The 26,062-nt window shown below is 42.8% G+C and overlaps 1 protein-coding gene across 2 annotated transcripts in view; it reads right to left on the bottom strand.

Moving 5' to 3' along the window:
* LOC126282084 (sialin-like) overlaps nucleotides 1-26,062 on the bottom strand; it is an 87,464-nt gene that overhangs the window by 45,383 nt on the left and 16,019 nt on the right. The window contains exons 2-5 of one of the 2 annotated variants that reach the window (XM_049981540.1): nucleotides 11,576-11,760; nucleotides 6,924-7,157; nucleotides 6,757-6,844; nucleotides 1,189-1,433 (exon numbers count right to left, since the gene is read on the bottom strand). In XM_049981540.1, coding sequence (XP_049837497.1) covers nucleotides 1,189-1,433; nucleotides 6,757-6,844; nucleotides 6,924-7,157; nucleotides 11,576-11,760 — 752 coding nt within the window. The remainder of the gene's footprint in view (nucleotides 1-1,188; nucleotides 1,434-6,756; nucleotides 6,845-6,923; nucleotides 7,158-11,575; nucleotides 11,761-26,062) is intronic. The other variant, XM_049981541.1, reaches the window with a different exon arrangement.

Genomic DNA, 26,062 nt, shown 5'->3' with positions numbered 1-26,062 from the left:
TGGACGACTCATTTCATCAGTGGTTGAAGTTCAGGCTAAATTGACAACGTATTTTGTTTATTAAGGTAGACTTGAATATGAAGACTGCATGATATGAACAAAAGTATAGGCCCCATTTGTTAACCATTGTTTCTTGCCTACATTTTTTTCTTGAATCTTTACCTCACATACGATCAATTCTTCCCAAGCTCGCCGTCCCAGAATTATGTTTTTGTACATTTACGACGCTATATTTCTTCCACTTCATCCATCAGTAGCTCGAAGTCAATATTCTCGCCTTCGGTTTCACTTACTCTCGGCAATGTTCAAAAAATAAATTAGTGTCAGTTGGGTGGCTTTAGCTCAATCGTGGGAGATTTCGGCATTCCTCAACTTTATCACATCCTGTTAATGCCAATGCGGTTGTGAGGCAGATGTAGATCACACTTTCTTCGGCTACTACAGAAGAGATCAAGAAACTACAACACTAAAAAGTATCTGATTGACCTCTGTAAATGATTTACCATCAAACATTAAAATTCTTTTACCAAAGAAGACAAAAATTGTGTAATCTCCTATACGATTTTATAATAGAGAGTCAAACAATATAAGAAAATAGAATTTTTTACATTATAAAATATCGGTGGTGAATATGTTAATTTTCTTAGATCATTGACTTAAGTTCAATTGCATTGGAGGTAAGATATGATTTTTGTTTTCTGTGGATCTTGGGCTGGTTGTGTTCAAAATTCTTTAGCAAATTTAACAGAAAAAAAACCACATACACGACAGAAGATACGACGGGAACACCCGGTCAAATGAACAGCACACGGGCGACATCTACCATTCTAACCGTACATTAACGCATGCTCATCTGCATGTATAAATTCGCTCGCTCGGGTAATCGGTTGTTGAATTTTTTGATGTCTGAACGGGCGATCTGAAAATGCGCATCGGTCGTCCGTCATGTGAACTTATCATCAGACCATCACTCGGCGTCTCCCAGCCACAATACTGCACGAGACCTTCCGTCTTTGAAACAGTTTTGAATGCTTGAAGTGAACATTTTTACGTTTAGTAGCAATTACAGACATGTCTATCATGTTTATTGTGGCTTATGTGGTTGCAGTTAACAAATGTTGTGTATTTACAACCTGCGACGGCATGGTGCAGCTCTCAGTGTCAAATCTCCGGCATCAGGCTACTTACCTCCTTTTCAAGCTCCTTCTTCTCTTTGCTTTCTGTCAGATCTCTACCAGTGTGAGTCAAAAGAAAGTCCTTTTCTTTCTCTGTGATCCTAGGGTGCGACTCAGGCTCATCGTAGATAAAGTACAAACATGGAATCACTAGAGCTATTGCGATGCCGCCGAAAATGTAGAACACAGAGTACCAGCCCAGGTTCTTCACAATGGTTCCAGACAAAGCCATTGATACTACGGTGCCCAAGTATGCCGCTGCAAAATGAAATGAAAGAAATTGGATATCCATTATATCTTATATGTGCTATTAAGAACACAAGTTTACACGTAAAAAGTGTAATTTGTGTAAGACCATTGAGAAAAACTGATTAAATTTTAAAAACAGCTGAGTAGCACCATCATTCCCTTGTGTAACTTCCTTTGCTTTCCCCAAAATTATAATTGTCTAAGGGTATTTCATCAAGTAGGAAGTAAGTGCTTTAAATAATCATCTACTTGTTATGGACAAGTGTCACATGAGACCTAAAACCACAAAATTATGGTACCTATAATGATTAAATAGACAAAAGATTGAGACCTCAGAACATTTTTTGGGACGCCATGCAACACTACAAAAAGGGCGTATGTACATCAGGGAATCAAATCAGATAGGGTTTTGATGATTTCCCGAACTATTAAACAACTTTTCTCTCTCTCTCTCTCTCTTTCTCTCCCCTCTATCTGTGTCAGTAGGCGAGTAGTAATGAGCTCTGCAAGCCACGTTAAAGTGTTAAAGTTAATTGTGAAGAGACGCTACCCTTCAGGTTTGGCGACACTGATCTACAGTCAAGACGGGGTAGGAACTATGTTTCTTGTACTGTGAAGGTGGCCCTTACATCCAAGGCTGTAAGTGATATGATGTTATCGTGTTGAATAATGTGCTATGGAGAATGTCGAATGAGGACTATTGCCTTCCACTCTACCACTTACATCGTTATACGTGCTAAAAATGAAACACACATATGCTTCGCCCCTGTGTAAATTCATAATCGTCTTAAGTGTGAGATGAAAATATACCAATAGAACTATATTAATGCTGTGATACGCATGAATTCCTGTTTTTGTTTCTCTGTGTACAACAAGTTTCGTAACTAAAATCATAGGAAAAGCGTTTGGTCAGAGTCTTTCTCTGAAACGGCCAAACGGAAACGAACTCTGTATATTTTTGCTGTAAAATAAATGAAACCATACTTAAGTCTTCTGGCCATTGTGTGTCACCGTAACTTTAGATAAAATAGAAGATTATTTTGGAAATGTGTAAATGGAATTTAATAATTGCAGTATCATATCCCACGATAATAAGCATAACTTTGTATGAATATTTACATTTTTCTTTTCAGAAGCCGCAAAGAATGGACTGGTAACAAATTATTCGTGGGTAGAATGACCAAACACATTACATTTTCTCCCGTTACTTATTCAATATCATAAAGCAGAAGCCCTCTGAAATCGATTTACCGATCATATCTTTTCATTCCTTACGTCATTTTTTACGTAAAAATCATGTTAAGCTGGTCGGTGAATTACCTTCGAACAATGACGTCCGCAGTCACTTCAGTGGCTTGATATTAATAGGTGGTAACCTGATAACTGTGTGAAAACGTAATTTATACCTTTTGACAGTAATCGTTAGTTTCATTTATGTATTTTTTTATTTTTTTATTATTTTCCCATCTTTAAAGGTTTCCTCGTCTGCCGTGGAATTGCATAGTAATCAATATTTTTATTTTCCATCCCATTCTGGGAAAGTTTTCATAACAGTAATATCCCAGCCGCTCCTCTTGTACTATAAATTCTAGAGCGAAACATTTCATATTCCTCAAACACAGCAGTTGCAATTTGAAGTAGCCACACTTTGTAGTAGTCTTGGATTCACATCGAAAAATTATGTATTCTATCTTTTCTCACAAAGAACTCCAAAATTCAGACAATTATCTAAACTTAAGCACATATGGTCGGTGACCATAAACACATATTTGAGAGGAAATTGTCCACAATTCCTCCGAAGTCACCTGGCTCTGTTTTCCCAAACTCTCTGTCTGAAGATGGAGGGGAGGTGCAGGGATCGATCCTTTTATGAAGCGACAGGCAGTTTCTTTCGCCGTTGTTCTCCATTGGAACTAGTGCTTAGACTTTTCATGGTCCAAGTCTCGATAAGATGTTAAATTTCATTCCTACTTACTCTCCTTCCTCTTCTGCTCATGAGTCCATTAAACCATTGCATTCGCATACATCGTAAGCGCGAAGCTCGTAGCAAGTACATAGAAATGTGTTCTCAATTGTTTCACGCACTGAACTGTTGAAAAATAGTAGATGTTAAACGGCGTAGTTTAAGACAAATGACTAATTGTCGAAATGAATATTCAGTTCATTATTTGCATAAACAGCTTACATTCCTTAGCAATAAACTAAAATCATAGCAACTTTTAAACGTGACGATCTTCAGTTTCAGTGCATTTATGGTCTGTTATAGCATAATCCAATGGTTCTAATGAACTCCGGATTCAAAATTTCGCTCCATTCGTTAGGCACTTTTTCTTATTTTTGTAAAGAGCGGGGAGGGAGGGGTAAATTCTGTTTCACCAGTACACTCAACACGGCTGTAGTATATCTATAAACATTCTAACTCACTTCCTTTAAGTGTCAAAAATTATTGATTACTTTATATCCATGACGTCACGTGATCCAGGTCAGTGAACTACCCATGTTGTCACCATCCAAGATGGCGGTATCAGCGTCCTTATCTATAACTTAACAAGCCAAGTCCTCCTTATCTGTAGTAACGTAAAAAACCACAAATATAAAACATACATCGTGTTGTGCTTAGATTCTAGCCCACTCATCCAGTTAACACTATAGTGACCATTAAGTGGACAAGTATGCTAGGACATGAGCACAATGTATCTTTTGTATTTGTCGTGTTTTTATGTTTGACTTCTTGATGTTCCTTGCTTCCTCTTACTGCAAAACGACGCAACATCACTATGTGACTTGCAATATTGTAAACATCAGGCACTTCTGCTAATGTGTTAAACATCCGATGATGACAGCATAGACCTGTCGAAACTAGTAATCAGTATAAAGATTTACAACTTATCTTGGCGTACCTGATATTTCAAAATAATATGGATTTTTAAAATTTTTATTTTTTTCTAAGTTTCTCATCGTCTTGCATTTTTAAGTTTTCCACCGCAACCAGCGACTGCAGTGCAACGATAGTAGTGCCGACCAGCAACAAAAACTTGAACAGAGGATCAGAATGGTTACAGATATAACAATGATAGCATCCTTCGAGGTACACATTTCATTGGCAACAAGGTGGTAGGTGCTTCGTAGCGAATTTTCTCCCAAACAATCTACCTTATTTCCTCGAATTCTATTATGCAAATAATTTTTAGTCGACAATCTTGGCCAGCTGTCTGTGGTCTGCTCAGCTGAGTCCCTCGTATGTTTCTATCCACGGTGAAATATCTTTCTAATAAGATGAAGTTAGTTGCCAAACACTGCTCTGCATACTCATTCGGTTTTTCACGCATTACATCCTGCTCAATTATAAAGTAAGTATAATAAGTATGTTCGTAAGTTGCTGAAACAAATAACGGTACTCCTTCAACAACCCGTCCTAAATTGTAAGCAATGGTAAAGTCCACAGTAGACTCCTCACAGTTGATTGTGTATTCTTTATTGAAGATGCGTCACCAATGTTGATATGACAGACCGTTAAAAAAATTTGCTCGGGTTACCAGCTGAGTCGCGGTATCGTGTTGTTGCAGCGACTCGACGAGTTTTCTACTCGTCATCATCAGGCGAAGTATCGGTTTCGTGTATAGTAGCTGGGCTGCAGCCACCTCTGCCGAGCGGCCAACAGGTGGGCCAATCGTGAACCTCCGGAATAGACGTCGCGCCAGTGGTGTGTGTGCCACTCACCCCCCCCCCCCCTCCCCCCGTCCCCCCGTGGGTGGTGCGGGTTCTGGACATCGAGTCTTGGTGCTTCCTGCCTGTTGCCCCGCTGCATCTGCCGCTCGCGTTCCAGACCCATTTTTCCCAGCACTACGTTCCATGAGGAGCTCAGCTGGAAACCAATATCCCAGTTGAAAAGACCGTAGTGTACTCCTATTTCCACTGTCTCTTTGATAATCGAATCCGAGAACCCCCTGGCACGGCACAGTATGTTATTCTGTTCAAAAACAAACATGTGATGCTGTACTCTGTCAGCGCTTTGACCGAGCCGAACCCTCCCCATATGTTCTGAACTTCACTGCGAGATGCATAGCTGCGTCTAGCCTTGTTACTGCAAGCTACACTCGCAACTGAAGTTGTAACGTCAAGTTCCTGTACCCCTAACTGTTCTTCAACTACTCCAAACACCTTCCTGATTTTAACCGTTGAGAGAAAAATGTTTTCATATTGTGCTTCTCCTTTGTCCTGGCAATTTTGCTGTTGATTCCCCGCGTACAGAAAGAACGCCAAGGGCTTTGTTTCTTCTTCTGGATGTTTTCTTTCTTCCTCTTGCTCGGCTGGTGCAGATGCTGTAACTCGGTAGGCAGACTTTCCCTGATACATACAGCTCGCGGTCAGTGCACTGGTAAGCACAGATTTGCATTGTCCTGGATATTGGTAGTTATTGGCGTTTAGGTACTCGTCGATGTATGTCTCCTTGATGTAGACGGAATGTAACTGGATATCAACAAGGTTCTTCTTTATCAGAATGTCTACGAGTGGTAGGCATCCGTTTTCCTCCACCTCCATGGTGAACATAAGGTAGCCATGTATGCTGTTTAGTTGGCACAGGAATTTTGTAGGTTTTCTTGGTCAGAGGGCCAAACTGCAAGTGTGTCGTCCACATAACTCACATAACTGTAGCTGTGGTATCTGTCTCGAACAGTGTTAGCATGCTGACAAAAATCATAAGTAGTATATAACTGAATATTTAAAACCAAAATTATATATTTACAATTTTTAGGTGGCAAACTTTACGGTAAAACAACAATTGATCTTTTGCAGCCACAATTATTTTCCAATACACTTCGTTCAAATTAATTACATTAACTGTGCTAGTGGATGACATTTAACTAGAATACTAATGAGGAAAATCACTTAACCTCTGTTACACTTGTTTCTACGTGTGTGTTGGGTTGCTCGTTTGAACATTTCGTGAGTTTACGTGTGATTTCTTTCTATTGCCAGCCTCCATCATCATCATAGGAGTTCTCTGAGTGAGTGATGTCATATGAGACCGCAAAAAAGTATGTCGTATTTTAAACTACAGCAATGTACAATGGCAGCATTCTCTTCAGATAAAATGCATTAGCTCAAACGGAATTCGTTCTGACTGCTCTGACAACAATGAGAAAAAGTGATTTAATTACCTATGCACAGCACCTCAATTATAAATATTAGGTTATCTCGTGAAAGAAAGCCTTCTTTTATAAATATTTCATGTGCGTTTAGAAAATCAAAATTTTAACAAAAATTTCCTTTCCCGGCTCTAACGAAGAATTATGAATATTGGCCACACTGAAATGACAGCGGAGATTACCTGAGAAAATTGGTCCTCCCAGTCTTTGTCGCTCGTTTTCAGGGAACCATTTGCCAAGTAACACGTGCATTGCTGGTATGATAACACCCTGAAAAGATATTGTAATAGGTTTAGCACTTTAGAAATCACGATTTCCAGAATAGGAGTCGCATCCGGACCATACTTACTGAGAATGTGCCTACGAGTAAGCGAGTTATCATGAAGACCACGGGGCCAGCATCGGCACAGATAGGACCCACGACCGTGAAAACGCCGGCAGCGAGCAGCCCTGTGACGAAAACCCAGCGGGCGCTGTACCGGGCAGCCAGGTAACCTGCGATTATGTTCACAGCCGCGTACCCGTAGTAGTAGGAGGACAGTATGTAACCTTGCATGTCCTCATCCCATTCAAATTGTCCTCCCTGAAACACACAAAACATGACACACAATCCTTCAGCAGCTACAGGGGAAAGATACGAGCCTCAGCTCTAACATATCTTTTGTAGTGACATAACTTCCCATCCCAGTGTCGTCTTACCACCAACGATCTATTAGTTTCATGATGGCAGCTTGATAATGAGTTAAAATGACGCAGATTCGATGAAACAAAAAGAGAAGAAAACTTATGGTTATAGGTCAACATTCTGTCCGTGGAGATGTAGCATTCCTTAGTAAAGTGGTGCCCGCTCAAATCATAAGAAATGGTGAGCTACAGTGTTGAAGGATCCCTCTCGGTATTTACTTCACTTGATTTAACATAACTAAACTGCATCAGGATGTTCATATGAGGATGGAAATCGCACTCCTCCCACTTGTGATGACAATGTTATTCCGGGTGCTGAACATCTTGCTCGTCAGCACCAAAACAAAAATAATTAAGTGTTGAGGAGCTCAGTTTTGGATTTTGACTACACAACGCCAACCATTTCCCAAGTAACACACATTAAAATAACTACCGTCAGGCCTGTCAGTACTTACGCCTGTGCTACAATGGGATATTAATGTGATTAATGTAAATATACAACACCACTGTAGACATTAGCTTCTACCCAGGGCTATAGAAATTGTCTACATCATACATTCTTTTATTCCAAATGTCCTAGTGCAACACCCTCCTGATCTGTATTCACAAGTGCCCCTGAATCCATTCTACATCGACACACACACTGAACAGCTCCTTCTTCTTACCGATGAATTCTTGCTAGCAACGTAGTTCTCATTCCAAATATTCCACCGACGAGCAATTATATAATCTCATTCACCTGCTACCCCTTGTCTTAACCAAAGTCAGTTCACTGTGTCTTTCAATATGTGTATAACCTCTGTTCCGCTCACAAGATAGTCTAAAAGTTTCCCTCGCCCCTTGCTGCTCATTACCGCTTAATCATTTTTCCATTTGTAGCAAGTCATATCAGTGCTTAAGCTCTCAATGCTTTGTCCCCTTCCAAAAAGTAGGTTCCGCATGTGTTCTTTCTCAGATCTTGTAGCGCATGCAGTACAACTATTGCCAACAGCGTTTCCTTTCCCGTTTCCTTTCCCTTATCCATTTCTGTATCTTGCTTCCGCTCTGTAGGCGCTAGGTACTAACTCACAAGACAAAACTATCGTAATATCCAATTCTTAAGCTCCAGTACTCAGTCCCTACACTCCTACGTTATCCAACGCGGTCGTTTTCTTACATTTTCATCGACCCACAGTAATGTGTGACTACTTAACTATTACCAATAACCAGCACCACACGCCATTATGGAAACGACTAGAGGCAACATCGTACAAAATAAAAACAGAGGCCACGGGTATCTGATAATGTTATCAGCAAATATCTTTTCATTAACATTGTCGTGCCAGAAATCGTGTGTCACATTGAAATCGTTCTTGTCAGGATTAAATGTTTCTTTTCGAATCTCTCACTAATACGAAGCACAATGTTTCCCCATATTGCCTTGTTTTTATTTACTGTTAGTGGACTCTCAGTAGAACCACTATTCTCAGCTATGTAAAGCTCACTGTTCCCTTTGTTTTTAAAAATATTATGCTGTAGAGATGTGCTGTATACTTCAGAATAAGGGATAAAGCAACTATCTACACTCCTGGAAATTGAAATAAGAACACCGTGAATTCATTGTCCCAGGAAGGGGAAACTTTATTGACACATTCCTGGGGTCAGATACATCACATGATCACACTGACAGAACCACAGGCACATATACACAGGCAACAGAACATGCACAATGTCGGCACTAGTACAGTGTATGTCCACCTTTCGCAGCAATGCAGGCTGCTATTCTCCCATGGAGACGATCTTAGAGATTCTGGATGTAGTCCTGTGGAACGGCTTGCCTTGCCAATTCCACCAGGCGCCTCAGTTGGACCAGCGTTCGTGCTGGACGTGCAGACCGCGTGAGACGACACTTCATCCAGTCCCAAACATGCTCAATGGGGGACAGATCTGGAGATCTTGCTGGCCAGGGTAGTTGACTTACACCTTCTAGAGCACGTTGGGTGGCACGGGATACATGCGGACGTGCATTGTCCTGTTGGAACAGCAAGTTCCCTTGCCGGTCTAGGAATGGTAGAACGATGGGTTCGATGACGGTTTGGATGTACCGTGCACTATTCAGTGTCTCCTCGACGATCACCAGAGGTGTACGGCCAGTGTAGGAGATCGCTCCCCACTCCATGATGCGGGGTGTTGGCCCTGTGTGCCTCGGTCGTATGCAGTCCTGATTGTGGCGCTCACCTGCACGGCGCCAAACACGCATACGGCCATCATTGGCACCAAGGCAGAAGCGACTCTCATCGCTGAAGACGACACGTCTCCATTCGTCCCTCCATTCACGCCTGTCGCGACACCACTGGAGGCGGGCTGCACGATGTTGGGGCGTGAGCGGAAGACGGCCTAACGGTGTGCGGGACCGTAGCCCAGCTTCATGGAGACGGTTGCGAATGGTCCTCGCCGATACCCCAGGAGCAACAGTGCCCCTAATTTGCTGGGAATTGGCGGTGCGGTCCCCTACGGCACTGCGTAGGATCCTACGGTCTTGGCGTGCATCCGTGCGTCGCTGCGGTCCGGTCCCAGGTCGACGGGCACGTGTACCTTCCGCCGACCACTGGCGACAACATCGATGTACTGTGGAGACCTCACGCCCCACGTGTTGAGCAATTCGGCGGTACGTCCACCCGGCCTCCCGCATGCCCACTATACGCCCTCGCTCAAAGTCCGTCAACTGCACATACGGTTCACGTCCACGCTGTCGCGGCATGCTACCAGTGTTAAAGACTGCGATGGAGCTCCGTATGCCACGGCAAACTGACTGACACTGACGGCGGCGGTGCACAAATGCTGCGCAGCTAGTGCCATTCGACGGCCAACACCGCGGTTCCTGGTGTGTCCGCTGTGCCGTGCGTGTGATCATTGCTTGTACAGCCCTCTCGCAGTGTCCGGAGCAAGTATGGTGGGTCTGACACACCGGTGTCTATGTGTTCTTTTTTCCATTTCCAGGAGTGTATTATCCTAACCCACCACTGCAATACTCCATCCACAAAAGGGGTGGTAAACGTGATTAAACCTGTGGGATAGATAACATATAACTCTGCAGTGAATATCTCCAACTTAGTCTTACGCTGATTTCGTCCTTTATTGTGAGAGATACAAAAAATCAAATTTTGAAACTATATTTCTTTGAAACGTACAGTCAGTATATAAAATACAAGCAGAACAAAGGTACCTTCATGTATCAGGAACATGTGGATGATTGATTTAGTATTAATCGAATAAACAATCGATTACGTGTAAAAACGGAGAAAAGAAGTGCTTATCATGTGGGAAAAAACAATAACATCTAGCGTCCACTCATTTTAAGCAAGAAAGTTTTGTTTTCATTTCAAATATTGTTTTATTTGTGCTATTTAATGCACTGAGGTGACACAAGTCGCGGGATAGCTATCACACATATACAAATGACGGTAGTATAGCGTACAACGGGAATTAACAAGACTTTGACGCGGAATGGTTGTTGGAGCTAGACACATGGGACATTCCGTCTCCGAAATCGTTAGGGAGGTTACTATTCCGAGACCCATAGTGCCAACAGTGTGCTAGGAATACCAAATTTCAAGCATTCCCTCTCGCCACGCACAAAGAAGTGGCCGGCAGCCTTCACTTAACGGCCGAAAGCACCGGCGTTTGCGTAGAGTAGTCAGCGCTAACAGACACGCAGAACTGCGTGAAATAACCGCAAAAATCAATGTGGGACGTATGATAAATGTATCAGTTAGGACAGTGCGTCGACATTGGGCATTAACGGACTATGGCAGCAGAAGACCGACGCGAGGGGCTTTGCTAACAGCACGACATCGCCTGCAGCGCCTCTCCTGGACACGTGACCATATCGGTTGGACTCCAGACGACCGGAAAACCGTGGGAACGTCTGGTATGAGCTGATTTCAGTTAGTAAGAGCTGATGGTGCGGTTTGAGTGTGACTCAGTCCCACGAAGCCATGGACCCAAGTTGTCAACAAGGCCCTGTGCAAGATGGTGGTGGCTCCATAACGGTGTGGCCTGTGATTTGATGGAAATGACTTGATCCTCTGGTCCAACTGAACCGATAATTGACTGGAAATAGTCTTTTAGGCTACTTGGAGAACATTTGCAGCCATTCACGGACTTCATGTTCCCAAAGTGACTGGGCCACAACTGTTCGCGATTGGTTTGAAGAACGATCTGGATCTTTCGAGTCAGCAGATCGCCACGCTGACTTTTGTCACCTCAGTGATATTCGATAAATTATGATCGATGACACTACCCTTGGTACTTTATGGTTACTGCAGTTGCACATACCTCACTGTCTGTCGAGTTAATACTTGCAGTGTCTGGCAGGGGACATGTTTCATCCGCCGAGGTTTCCTGAGCTACTTGCTTGACCATTCCACCAATAGCCACCGACAGAGTCACCTTCAGTATATACTGGGAGAGGATTGCCAGTATACCCATCGCTGCTATGGCATACCGAAGTGGAAAGAGAGCTGCAAAATGTAACATGTGTACATCTAAGGATAAAGCTGTCAGTAATATTTCTTGATGCAATCACCATTCGTATTGTTTATTCTGAAAACAGAATTCTAACATCGTCATTCTTTTTAATATTTTCAAAATGTATAACATAAGTACTCCGTACCATCGTAAAAAATTTCAAACTTTTTTCTCATTTTTCTAATTGGTTTTCACTATAGTAATACATTTTTATAAGACTACATAATAATAAAAAGAAATTATTAATTATATTTGAACGGATCAGTATGAGGATACGGAAGAATTTTGTATTTTATTTGTAGATATCGATAATTGGGGGAATTGCAATTTGTGCTTTGTTGCGTGGAGAGATTAGAGAGGATCATAATTGCACTGTGACGTTGAATCAGGGAACGAGCTGGTCATGAAACATGGTGTGTTTGCATTGGTCCAAGACTAAGAAATCTCTGCTGATCTGCCTTCATCCCAAGTTGTGAGTCTGGTCTGTCTCTAGACCTTCTAGAAGAAAAATCTTGGATGGAGGTAGAATCTGGAGTTTTCTCTTTTTGTACCATATTGAACTATATAGCAAAAGTACAGATGTAGAAGGAAAAACTACCCGTCTAGTGTTTGTTTCATTTTAGATGAAAATATTTTTTTTTTAATTTCTGAATTTCTTGTCGACAAAGAGAGGTGTAGTACCTCAAGACCAGTAATGGCGGAACCTTTTAGATGAAACTTCGAGAATATTTCGTAAATTTCCTGGTCATGTTTCAGGTGGAGATTTCAACGTACCAGCTGTACGGTAGGAAACTCAAGTGATTAGAGCGGATAGTGGGGACAGGGAGTCGTGTAAAATTATTCCAAATACCTTTTCCGGAAATTACCTTGCACATTCAATCAGAGGAGCGACTACTGTAGATAACATCCTAGATCTGCTGGTGACAAACAGATCCGAACTTTTCGACCCAGTGTAGAACAGGGAAACAGTGATCATAAGGTCGTTACAACATCACTGAATACGGCTGTAAACAGGAATACAAAGGAACTTAGGAATATCTTTCTGCTTTGGAAGAGCGATAAAAAACAGATTTCTGATCACCTGCGTGGCCAGCATGAAAACCATCTCCAGCACACACAATGATGAGTATCAGTGGACAAAGCTCAGTAGCATTTTAAAACGATCCCACCAATTCTTGGCTGGGTTTTTTCATTGAGATCAACCTCTACCTCTGTTTCTTGATTAATTTCTGCCTCTAGAACAAGAAGGAAATGGGCAAAGTAGTAATTTAGTAGAAACAACCGTACCTCATCCCATTTTCCGACTGTAATAGTTTAATCTCTTGTTGTAGGCAGAGTATTGTCCATTCTTAATACTCGCTATAAAATAATAAATTTTTGTCCTTTGGTTTCACGCTAGCTCTGGATTTGCGCTACAGCTGGCAAGTCTTTATCGATGGAAAACGAATTCGTCACCGTAGATGAAGGAACCTGGGGTTCCCCTTCCACACAAGCGCTCTTTGAGTAGATGGCCAAGCCACTCTGGGCCGCGGCCATGCCATGGAAGATAGCTCTTCTACAGTATGCAGCTCGTTATTTCTTCAAATTCGGTGGTGTGAGGCGACTTAGAAAACAAAATCGTTCTTCAGATTTCAAACACGCCTCTTCTCTTGTGTAATTATGCGTCTTTCCTTTAAGTAGTGAAACGAGGAGCAACCTTTTGTAGTATAGTCCCAAGTATAGCCTCTATGTGACATGTGTGGTTTTGCAAGATATTAACACAAAATACCTCTTGTGCATTTGTGACTCATGAAGTATTTCAAATTTAAAATGTACGTAAAAGCATAGCTGACGAAGGGGAAAGGAAACATCTAAAATACATTGGCGTATTGTTTTTTAAAAACCAGCTTACAAAACATAAGACAGAACGATAATAAGTTGTCAGAGTGCAGGACAAGCAAAAGAGAAAAAGATAAGGAAAAGGAATAATATATGAATAAAATGAAATGAGGTACAACACAGTTTTTAAAAAAACATAGTACACACCATCTGGCGTGGGAAGTTAGAAGTACAACGTTCGTGATTTACGTAAACTGTTACGCTAAGACTAAGAAGTCAAGCTGTGCAAGCTTCTTCATCTCCCAGTACCTACTGCAACCTACATCCTTCTGAAGCTGCTTAGTGCATTCACCTCTTGGTCTCCTTCTACGATTTTTACCCTCCACACTGCGCTACAATACTAAATTGGTGATCACTTGATGCCTCAGAACATGTCCCACCAACCGGTCACTTCTGCTTGTCAAGTTGTGCCACAAACTCCTCTTCTCCCCAATCCTATTCAATACTTCCTCATTAGTTATGTGGTCTACCCATCTAATCTTCAGAATTCTTCTGTAGCACCACATTTCTAAATCTTCTATTCTCTTCTTGTCCAAACTACTTATCGTCCATGTTTCACTTTCTTACATGGCCACACTCCACACAAATACTTTCAGAAATGACTTCCTGACACTTAAATCTATACTCGATGTTAACAAATTTTTCTTCTTCAGAAACGCTTTTCTTGCCATTGCCAGTCTACATTTTATATCCTCTCTACTTCGACCATCATCAGTTATTTTGCTCCCCAAATAGCAAAACTCCTTCACTACTTTAAGTGTCTCATTTCCTAATCTAATTCCTTCATCATCACCCGACTTAATTCGACTACATTCCATTATCCTCGTTTTGCTTTTGTTTATGTTCATCTTATATCCTCCTTTCAAGACACTGTCCATTCCATTCAACTGCTCTTCCAACTCCTTTGCTGTCTCTGACAGAATTACAATGTCATCGGCGAACCTCAAAGTTTTTATTTCTTCTCCATGGATTTTAATACCTACTCCGAATTTTTCTTTTGTTTCCTTTACTGCTTGCTCAATATACAGATTGAATAACATCGGGGAGAGGCTACAACCCTGACTCACTCCCTTCCCAACCACTGCTTCCCTTTCATGCCCCTCGACTCTTTAACTGCCATCTGGTTTCTGTACAAATTGTAAATAACCTTTCGCTCCCTGTATTTTACTCCTGCCACCTTCAGAATTTGAAAGAGTGTATTCCAGTCAACATTGTCAAAAGATTTCTCTAAGTTTACAAATGCTAGAAACGTAGGTTTGCCTTTCCTTAATCTTTCTTCTAAGATAAGTCGTAAGGTAAGTATTGCCTCACGTGTTCCAGTATTTCTACGGAATCCAAACTGATCTTCCCCGAGTTCGGCATCTACTAGTTTTTCCATTCGTTTGTAAAGAATTCGTGTTAGTATTTTGCAGCTGTGGCTTATTAAACGCCGGCCGCGGTGGTCTTGCGGTTCTAGGCGCGCAATCCGGAACCGTGTGACTGCTACGGTCGCAGGTTCGAATCCTGCCTCGGGCATTGATGTGTGTTGATGTCCTTAGGTTAGTTAGGTTTAAGTAGTTCTAAGTTCTAGGGAACTAATGACCACAGCAGTTGAGTCCCATAGTGCTCAGAGCCATTTGAACCATTTTGCTTATTAAACTGATTGTTCGGTAATTTTCTCATCTGTCAACACCTGCTTTCTTTGGGATTGGAATTATTATATTCTTCTTGAAGTCTGAGGGTGTTTCTCCTGTTTCATACATCTTGCTCACCAGATTGTAGAGTTTTGTCAGGACTGGCTCTCCCAAGGCCGTCAGCAGTTCCAATGGAATGTTGTCTACTCCGGGGGCCTTGTTTCGACCCAGGTCTTTCAGTGCTCTGTCGAACTCTTCACGCAGTATCGTATCTCCCATTTCATCTTCATCTACATCCTCTTCAATTTCCATAATATTGTCTTCAAGTACATCGCCCTTGTATACACCCTCTATATACTCCTTCCACCTTTCTGCTTTCCCTTCTTTGCTTAGAACTGGGTTTCCATCTGAGCTCTTGATGTTCATACAAGTGGTTCTCTTATCTCCAAAGGTCTCTTTAATTTTCCTGTAGGCAATATCTATTTTACCCTTAGTGAGATAAGCCTCTACATCCTTAAATTTGTCCTCTAGCCATCCCTGCTTAGCCATTTTGCACTTCCTGTCAATCTCATTTTTGAGACGTTTGTATTCCTTTTTGCCTGCTTCATTTACTGCATTTTTATATTTTCTCCTTTCATCTATTAAATTCAATATTTCTTCTGTTACCCAAGGATTTCTACTAGCCCTCGTCTCTTTACCTACTTGATCCTCTGCTGCCTTCACTACTTCTTCCCTCAAAACTACCCATTCTTCTTCTACTGTATTTCTTTCCCCCATTCCTGTCAATTGCTCCCTTATGCTCTCCCTGAAACTCTGTACAACCTCTGGTTCTTTCAGTTTATCCATCTCCTTAAATTCCCACCTTTTTGCAGTTTCTTCAGTTTTAATCTACAGTTCATAACCAATAGATTGTGGTCAGAGTCCACATCTGCCCCTGGAAATGTCTTACAATTTAAGACCTAGTTCCTAAATCTATATCTTACCATTATATAATCTATCTGATGCCTTTTAGTATCTCCAGGGTTCTTCCATGTATACAACCTTCTTTCATGATTCTTAAACCAAGTGTTAGCTATGATTAAGTTGTGCTCTCTGCAAAATTCTACCAGGCGGCTTCCTCTTTCATTTCTTAGCCCCAATCCATAGTCACCTACTACAGTTCCTTCTCTCCCTCTTCCCACACTCGAATTCCAGTCACCCATGGCTACTAAATTTTTGTCTCCCTTCACTATCTGAATAATTTCTTTTATTTGATCATACATTTCTTCAATTTCTTCGTCATCTGCAGAGCTAGTTGGCATATAAACTTGTACTACTGTAGTAGGTGTGGGCTTCGTATCTATCTTGGCCACAATAATGCGTTCACTATGCTGTTTGTAGTAGCTTACCCGCATTCCTAATTTCCTATTCATTATTAAACCTACTCCTGCATTACCCCTATTTGATTTTGTATTTATAAGCCTGCATTCACCTGACCAAAAGTCTTGTTCCTCCTGCCACCGAACTTCACTGATTCCCACTATATCCAACTTTAACCTATCCATTTCCCTTTTTAAATTTTCTAACCTACCTGCCCGATTAAGGGATCTGACATTCCACTCTCCGATCCGTAGAACGCCAGTTTTCTTTCTCCTGATAACGACATCCTCTTGAGTAGTCCCCGCCCGGAGATCCGAATGGGGAAGTATTTTACCTCTGGAATATTTTACCCAAGAGGTCGCCATCATCATTTAATCATACAGTAAAGCTGCATGCCCTCGGGAAAAATTACGGCTGTAACTTCCTCTTGCTTTCAGCCGTTCGCAGTACCAGCACAGCAAGGCCGTTTTGGTTATTGTTACAAGACCAGATCAGTCAGTCATCCAGACTGTTGCCCTTGCAACTACTGAAAAGGCTACTGCCCCTCTTCAGGAACCACACATTTGTCTGGCCTCTCAACAGATACCCCTCCGTTGTGTACGGCTATCTGTATCGCTGAGGCGCTCCCCACCAACGGGAAGGTCCATGGTTCATGGGGGGGGGGGGGGGGGGGGGGGAGGATGTAAAACATAGACCCACAATTTGTCGTGGGAAGTTAGAAGTATATCGTTCTTGATTTACGTAAAATATTACGTTAAAACTGAGGAGCCAAATATATAAGCAATAGTAATAGTACGAAAAATGCCACTAAGTAACAATTCAAATGCCATGAAACAATATTCATTACAACAACAAAAAGTTTTTGAGGGTATAGACTAACAATTTTGTTATCATACTTAACGACGCGATGATGTACATATCATTCTCCTGATTTGGACAAGCTAACATTTTTTATAACACTGGTTGTACGCTTCCACATCAACACTGGCTCAGAACCCATAAATACATTCACAGGTTGATAAAACAGTAATAAAATTGCCAAGCAACCGGTTTAGAATACTAATAAAAATAATTTGATTTTACATAACTTATAGTAGCAGTGGGACCCATATGAAATAAAAGCAGGCTTAAAAATACCTATAATTCTAATCGTGTTATTGAAATAAATTTAAACTACAAGGTGTAAACAAGCAGTATACATCATACATCGAGAAACCATGATTAGGAAGGGCAGGTAATAGTGCCACTTATTCCAGAAATGTACATCGTACTGTAGAGAAATTAAAAACAGGTTATGCACGATATCCATCACTTATTCAAACAGAAAAGGAATTGTTAACATACAAGAAAAATAATTACGTAAAAGTGAAAACAGGTTCAAATCACTTTGTGTCAACGCCTAAGAGATGTCGACTGTAGTAAAATTATGTTCAATAGGAGTCCAGAAGTTCTGAAAATTGAGGAGCAAAAGGGAGCATACTTTTTAGTGCATATTAAACTATGACGTTTATTTGAGTTCGTCCATGCCTGTCATAACTAGTATAGCACCTATTTATGTGTTCCCATCTTTCCAACTTAATTTTACTCCTCTCAGTTCAAAACTGGCCTTAAATTATAATTTTAGAGAGGTACGTGTCGAGCGAAGAAGTGACGAATGGAACAGACCCGCTACGGTTGGGTAGCCATGTTATCAAGCTGATGTTATCTCTGAAGGAGCGAAGCGTTCCTAATGAATGGAAAACAACAGAGGTAAGTCTCGTATTCAAGAACAGTCGTCGAACAAACGCACAGAACTGTAGGCCTATATTTCTGGCGTCTCTCTGTTATGGAGTTTTGGAACATGTTTTCTGCTCACGTATTATGATTTCTGGAGACCGGATATCTCCTCTATAGGAACCTACATGAGTTGGGAAAGAGACGATCGTGTTCCTTGCTGGCCGACACTGCAGCGACACTCCCATGTGTCGTACAGGCGCGTGTCTGATGTTTCATGATTGACCGACACGCCTGTCATGCATCGATGAATTAATAAATTAGTTGGTGACAACTGATGATGGAGCTGTAAGCTTCACAAACTAGTCGACAAATAAAATGAGCCTTTATTTACAGCTGTAGCGGATTTTTAATTTAATCAAGAATTTTTGACGTATAAAAAGTGACAATGCTTTTTCTCGACCCAAGCAAATGGAAAAATCTTTATTCAACTTATAATTTTAATGTCGTTAGTTTATCAGTCATTCCTCATAGAGTACCGCCTTTCGAATTTAAGGAACACCTCTCTTGAGAGTAATTTCCTAAGAGAAAATGTGTCTTGACATGGAGATATAGAACAAATAGGTGGCGGTCAGTATTAGATGAAATGTTAAAATGTGTGTGAAATCTTATGGGACTTAACTGCTAAGGTCATCAGTCCCTAAGCTTACACACTACTTAACCTAAATTATCCTAAGGACAAACACACACACTCATGCCCGAAGGAGGACTCGAACCTCCGCCGGGATCAGCCGCACAGTCCATGACTGCAACGCCCGAGACCCCCTAGACCGCTCGGCTAATCCCGCGAGGCAGTATTAGATGAATCGAGACTAAACTAAAGGCCGTGTTTCTACTTTGTGACAGTTAGTTTACAGCAATATTTCATGCACAGTCTTAGTGTGATATAGGCATACGAAAATGTAAAGAGGTTGTTAGAGTAAAAACATATGTCCATTAAATGTGTAATATTTTTAATTTATAACCATCTCTTTGTTGACGAGCTAAAACTGAGGTACAATGACCGATTATTTCTTGTGAGGGATACAATATCTCTTGATATGAAGAGTCAGTTATTGACAAGCAGTTCCCTTATCAGCGCCTGAATGCCGAGAAATATTGTCTCATCTACATATAATGCGAGAATTAAAACCGCGTCACCGTAAGTACCAAAAATCTAAACTTCCCAGTATGTGGAACGTTCTGGTAGGTTCAAATCAAGTAAGGGATCAGCGCTGTAACGCATGTCCTTGTCTTTCACGGACAACGTTCCAAACAGGTGCCCAGTAAAACGTGTTCATATCTTTCCACATCTAGCGTTTACCAAAGCGCAGTAAGGAGACCACAGCCCAACCACGAAAAAGACCACCATACCGTAACACCACATTGTTGACACAATACCTGATAACATTTTAAGTTTCCTAAGCGCTTCCACGGAATCGTCACAGGGTGTAGCGTGATTCGTCACTCTAAATCACTTGTTTCCACTCATCCACAGTTCAGTGGGGGTCGCTCTTTATATCATCTCAAGCGTCGCTGAGTATTACCTAGAGAAACGTGTGGGTTAAGAGGAACTGCTCGACAATTGCACCCAATTCTTTTTATCTCCCAATGCCCAGCCACTGTGCTTCTGGACTGTGGGTCACACTTTGGAACCCGCGAGTGATTCCTTCCGCTTGTTTCAAGCACCTTTTTTTCAAATACCCTCTCCTATTCTCGATGTTCGGTGTTCGTCAATGCCTGAGATCAGTCTGGCCCGGGTTTAGCTGTAGTAGTTCCTTCGTGCTTCCACTTTGGAACATCAAATCACCAACAGTCGATTCGGGCAGCTGCAGAAGAGTTGAAATGTCCCCGATAGATCTGTTAATCACAAAGGAAACTCCCCGTCGCCCCCCCCCCCCCCCAATCAACAGACCCACTATGCTTGGACAGCCATGTTATCAAGCTGATGTTATCTCTGAAGGAGCGAAACGTTCCTAACGACGGGAAAACAACACAGGTAAGTCCCGTACTCTAGAACGATCGTAGAACAGACGCACAGAACTATAGGCCTATATCTCTGACGTCTCTCTGTTGTGGAATTTTCGAACATGTTTTCTGCTCAGTATTATCACATTTTCGGAGACCGGATATCTACTCTGTAGAAATCAATATGAGTTGGGAAAGTGGTAAAATGGCCGATTGGATAGCCCGTCAAAATCTAAGCGCAGATGTAGCATAGAAATAAAGACCATGAAGAAATATGCAAAATAGGGACAGTGAACGAACCAAGCACAAGATGTGCAACATCGAGGGAGTTGGAAGAGGTAAGGCGTCATGGTAGTGTTGTCACGGTGCTGGACTGTAAAGCAGAAGATCCGTATTCAAGTCTCCCTCTTGCTCCCTTTTTTCCCACAAAATTGTGAACTTTCCGTTCCGTCGTTAACGTATCTGTTCTCCTTCTGTAATCTTGGCAATTGTCACACTAGACATGGTTACAGAACACGAGTCATGTGGTAAGAATATATTACCATATTACTGCCTCAAGTAAATGTGAGGAATACTGAGAGCAGGCGAGATGCCGCACAGAACTCTCACAGGAATGATAACAACAAATAAACGGGTGTGAACTAAGTTACAACAAAGGAATTAAAGAGTAAAAACTTACAAAACGGAACGCAACACCATAGCGTGTTGTCCTTGTTTAGGACAAATAGGAGGTCCTTACATCTTGCTGTTGCAATCAGACCTTACACTACCAGACAGACGCAAATTTAAATACAGTGAACACAGACATCAATGACCAGACGAACAGTTCATAAGTTTTCGAAATAAAAGATAAGAAGCAGGGGAGAGCTTTGACAAGGCTCTCCTTCTTCGCAGTCCAATACCGTCACTACATAACCGCGACAATTTGCACATCTTGGCCGGCCGTTGTGACCGAGTGGTTCTAGGCGCTTCAGTCCGGAACCGTGCCACCACTGCGGTCGCAGGTTCGAATCCTGCCTCGGGCATGGATGTGTGTGATGTCCTTAGGTTAGTTAGGTTTAAGTAGTTCTAAGTTCCAGGGGACTGATATGACCTCCGATGTTAAGCCCCTTAGTGCTCAGAGCCATCTGAACCTTTTTTTTCATCTTGCACATGGACTGTCCACCGTGCCGATTTTGCTTCTTTCTTTTCACAGTTCAGTACACCTTCTTCCTGTTTTCATCCTTGATCTGTGTACAGTTTTTGATGGGCTATCCACTGCGCCACCTTACCACTAAATCTGAGGGTGGGCGGGGGCGGAAGCGGAGGGGGGAGGGGGATGTGCGACGAGGAGTTTACCCTGTCAGGTGACTTCCAATGACTAGTCCATGTTCGAAGTCACTATTCTGTATCTCCACTGATAACGTAATACTTCCCGCCTCCTTTCCTACACAGGTGTATCAGCATACTTTTGATCAGATAGTGTGTTATGTAGTCGTTCTTCATATACAGCTAGGTTCTTCATTACTCTTTTTAATTGGACTTCATACATATTTTGCTGTGTTGTGTCGTTTCATGAATTTAACTATGATGGAAGGGGGGGGGGGGGGGAGTGAACCTCTTACATTGCTCTGTCTTACGTGCGCGATTGCGAAACTAAACACTGCATCGAAGCTCCGGTGTTAAACCTTTACAATTTAATAAGATTATTTTGCCTACAAAACACGTACACACTGATAAGCTGCAAACTTTTTTCCTCCGAGTCATCAGTCCTCTGACTGGTTTGATGCGGCCCGCCACGAATTCCCATCCTGCGCCAACCTCTTTATACACTCCTGGAAATGGAAAAAAGAACACATTGACACCGGTGTGTCAGACCCACCATACTTGCTCCGGACACTGCGAGAGGGCTGTACAAGCAATGATCACACGCACGGCACAGCGGACACACCAGGAACCGCGCTGTTGGCCGTCGAATGGCGCTAGCTGCGCAGCATTTGTGCACCGCCGCCGTTAGTGTCAGCCAGTTTGCCATGGCATACGGAGCTCCATCGCAGTCTTTAACACTGGTAGCATGCCGCGACAGCGTTGACGTGAACCGTATGTGCAGTTGACGGACTTTGAGCGAGGGCGTATAGTGGGCATGCGGGAGGCCGGGTGGACGTACCGCCGAATTGCTCAACACGTGGGGCGTGAGGTCTCCACAGTACATCGATGTCGTCGCAAGTGGTCGGCGGAAGGTGCACGTGCCCGTCGACCTGGGACCAGACCGCAGCGATGCACGGATGCACGCCAAGACCGTAGGATCCTACGCAGTGCCGTAGGGGACCGCACCGCCACTTCCCAGCAAATGAGGGACACTGTTGCTCCTGGGGTATCGGCGAGGACCATTCGCAACCGTCTCCATGAAGCTGGGCTACGGTCCCGCACACCGTTAGGCCGTCTTCCGCTCACGCCCCAACATCGTGCAGCCCGCCTCCAGTGGTGTCGCGACAGGCGTGAATGGAGGGACGAATGGAGACTGTCGTCTTCAGCGATGAGAGTCGCTTCTGCCTTGGTGCCAATGATGGTCGTATGCGTGTTTGGCGCCGTGCAGGTGAGCGCCACAATCAGGACTGCATATGACCGAGGCACACAGGGCCAACACCTGGCATCATGGTGTGGGGAGTGATCTCCTACACTGGCCGCACACCTCTGGTGATCGTCGAGGGGACACTGAATAGTGCACGGTACATCCAAACCGTCATCGAACCCATCGTTCTACCATTCCTAGACCGGCAAGGGAACTTGCTGTTCCAACAGGACAACGCACGTCCGCATGTATCCCGTGCCACCCAACGTGCTCTAGAAGGTGTAAGTCAACTACCCTGGCCAGCAAGATCTCCAGATCTGTCCCCCATTGAGCATGTTTGGGACTGGATGAAGCGTCGTCTCACGCGGTCTGCACGTCCAGCACGAACGCTGGTCCAACTGAGGCGCCAGGTGGAAATGGCATGGCAAGCCGTTCCACAGGACTACATCCAGCATCTCTACGATCGTCTCCATGGGAGAATAGCAGCCTGCATTGCTGCGAAAGGTGGATATACACTGTACTAGTGCCGACATTGTGCATGCTCCGTTGCCTGTGTCTATGTGCCTGTGGTTCTTTCAGAGTGATCATGTGATGTATCTGACCCCAGGAATGTGTCAATAAAGTTTCCCCTTCCTGGGACAATGAATTCACGGTGTTCTTATTTCAATTTCCAGGAGTGTATTAGAGTATCGCTTGTAACCTGCGTCCTCAATTATTTGCCAGATTTATTCCAGTCTCCGTTTTCTTCTACAGTTTTTACCTTATGCAACTCCCTCTACTGCCATGGAAGTCATCCCGTGATGTCTTAGCAGATGTCCTATCATCCTGTCTTTTCTTCTTGTCAGTGCTTTCAATATGGTTCTTTTCCGACGATTCTCCTGAGACCCTCCTCATTCCTTACCGTATCAGTCCACCTAACTTTCAACATTCTTCTACAGCACCACATCTCAGATGCTTCCATTCTCTTCTGAACTGGTTTTCACATAGCTCGTGTTTCACAACCATACAATGTTGTGCTCTAACCGCACGTCATCAGAAATTTCTACCTCAAATCACGGTCTATACTAGCACACTTACCTTGGTCTATACTAGCACACTTACCTTGGCCTGGAATGCCCTTTTTACCAGTGTTAGCCTGCTTTTTATGTCCTTTTTGCTAAGTTCATCGCGATATTTTGCTGTCTAGGTAGCAGAATTCCTTAACTTCATCAAACATTTCGTGACCATTAACCCTAAGTTTCTCACTGATCTCGTTTCTGCTACTTCTCATTACTTTCGTTTTTTTTTCGGTATTCTGTCAGTCCGTGTCCCATAATCATTTGACTGTCCATTCCGTTCAACACATCTTGTAATTCTTCTTCACTTTCACGGAAGATAGCGAATCTTATCATTAACATCCTTTCACCCTGAATTTTAACTGCTCTCTTGAAGCTTTCTTTAATTTCTGTCGTTGCTTTTTCGATATACAGATTGAACAGTAATGGCGAAGCACTAAATGCCTGTTTTACGGACTTTTTAATCCAAGCACTTCGTTCTTGTTCTTCCATCTTACTCCTGCCTCTTGGCTCTTGTACAAATTTTATATTACCTGTCTTTCCTTGTAGCTTATCCTTACTTTTCTCAGGATTTGACCTTGTCAATCACTTCGTCCAGGTCGGAAAACCATATGAGTGAGTCTTGGTTTTTCTTTAATCTTGTTTCCATAATCAACGTTAGAATTGCCTCTCTGGTGCCTTTACCTTCCCTAAGGCCAAACTAATCGTCATGCAACACATCCTAATTTTTTTCCCTTGTTTTGTATATTATTGTTCTCAATAACATGGATCATGGGCTGTTATGCTGATTGTGCGATAGTTCCCGCATTTGTTGGCTATTGCTTTCTTCGGAATTGTGTGGACAATGTTTCTTCAAAAGTCTGATGCTATATCCCCAGATTCATAAATTCTGCACACCAATGTGAATAGTCGTTTTTTGCCACTTCCCCCAACGATTTTAGAAATTCTGATGGAATGTTAACTATCACTTCTGCCTTATTTGGCTTTAAATCTTCCAAAACTATTCTAAATTCTGATTGTAATACGAGATACCCTTTCTCTTCCCTGGAATGATAATGAGCCACCGAGGGCACAGAGGATAGTGGGACTACAGGGATTTATCCCTTGCACGTTCCCCGTGAGACCCACATTCCCACCTTAACGTCCACACACTACATTCATAGTGCCCCTCCCCGCTACACTCATTACTCGCGGCAGACAATCTTACCGAATCCCAGAAGAGTTCGCGCAATGCGTGTGCATCCGCACAGAAGAAGAAGGTCAATGGCCGGTTAGCCTTAATTATACAGGGTGTTACAAAAAGGTACGGCCAAACTTTCAGGAAACATTCCTCACACACAAATAAAGAAAAGATGTTATGTGGACATGTGTCCGGAAACGCTTAATTTCATTTTAGTTTCGTCAGTATGTACTGTACTTCCTCGATTCACCGCCAGTTGGCCCAATTGAAGGCAGGTAATGTTGACTTCGGTGCTCGTGTTGACATGCGACTCATTGCTCTACAGTACTAGCATCAAGCACATCAGTACGTAGCATCAACAGGTTAGTGTTCATCACGAACGTGGTTTTGCAGTCAGTGCAATGTTTACAAATGCGGAGTTGGCAGATGCCCATTTGATGTATGGATTAGCACGGGGCAATAGCCGTGGCGCGGTACGTTTGCATCGAGACAAATTTCCAGAACGAAGGTGTCCCGACAGGAAGACGTTCGAAGCAATTGATCGGCGTCTTAGGGAGCACGGTACATTCCAGCCTATGACTCGCTACTGGGGAAGACCTAGAAAGACGAGGGCACCTGCAATGGACGAGGCAACTCTTCGTGCAGTTGACGATAACCCTAATGAGAGCGTCAGAGAAGTTGCTGCTGCACAAGGTAACGTTGACCACGTCACTGTATGGAGAGTGCTACGGGAGAACCAGTTGTTTCCGTACCATGTACAGCGTGTGCAGGTACTATCAGCAGCTTATTGGCCTCCACGGGTACCCTTCTGCGAATGGTTCATCCAACAATTTGTCAATCCTCATTTCAGTGAAAATGTTCTCTTTACGGATTAGGCTTTATTCCAACGTGATCAAATGGTAAATTTTCACAATCAACATGTGTAGGCTGACGAGAATC

Source organism: Schistocerca gregaria, chromosome 7 (genome assembly GCF_023897955.1).
Source record: "Schistocerca gregaria isolate iqSchGreg1 chromosome 7, iqSchGreg1.2, whole genome shotgun sequence".
In the NCBI taxonomy this organism is placed as follows: Eukaryota; Metazoa; Arthropoda; class Insecta; order Orthoptera; family Acrididae; genus Schistocerca; species Schistocerca gregaria.
Note: the sequence above shows the minus strand (reverse complement) of the source record. Positions and strands in the feature narration are given on the sequence as shown.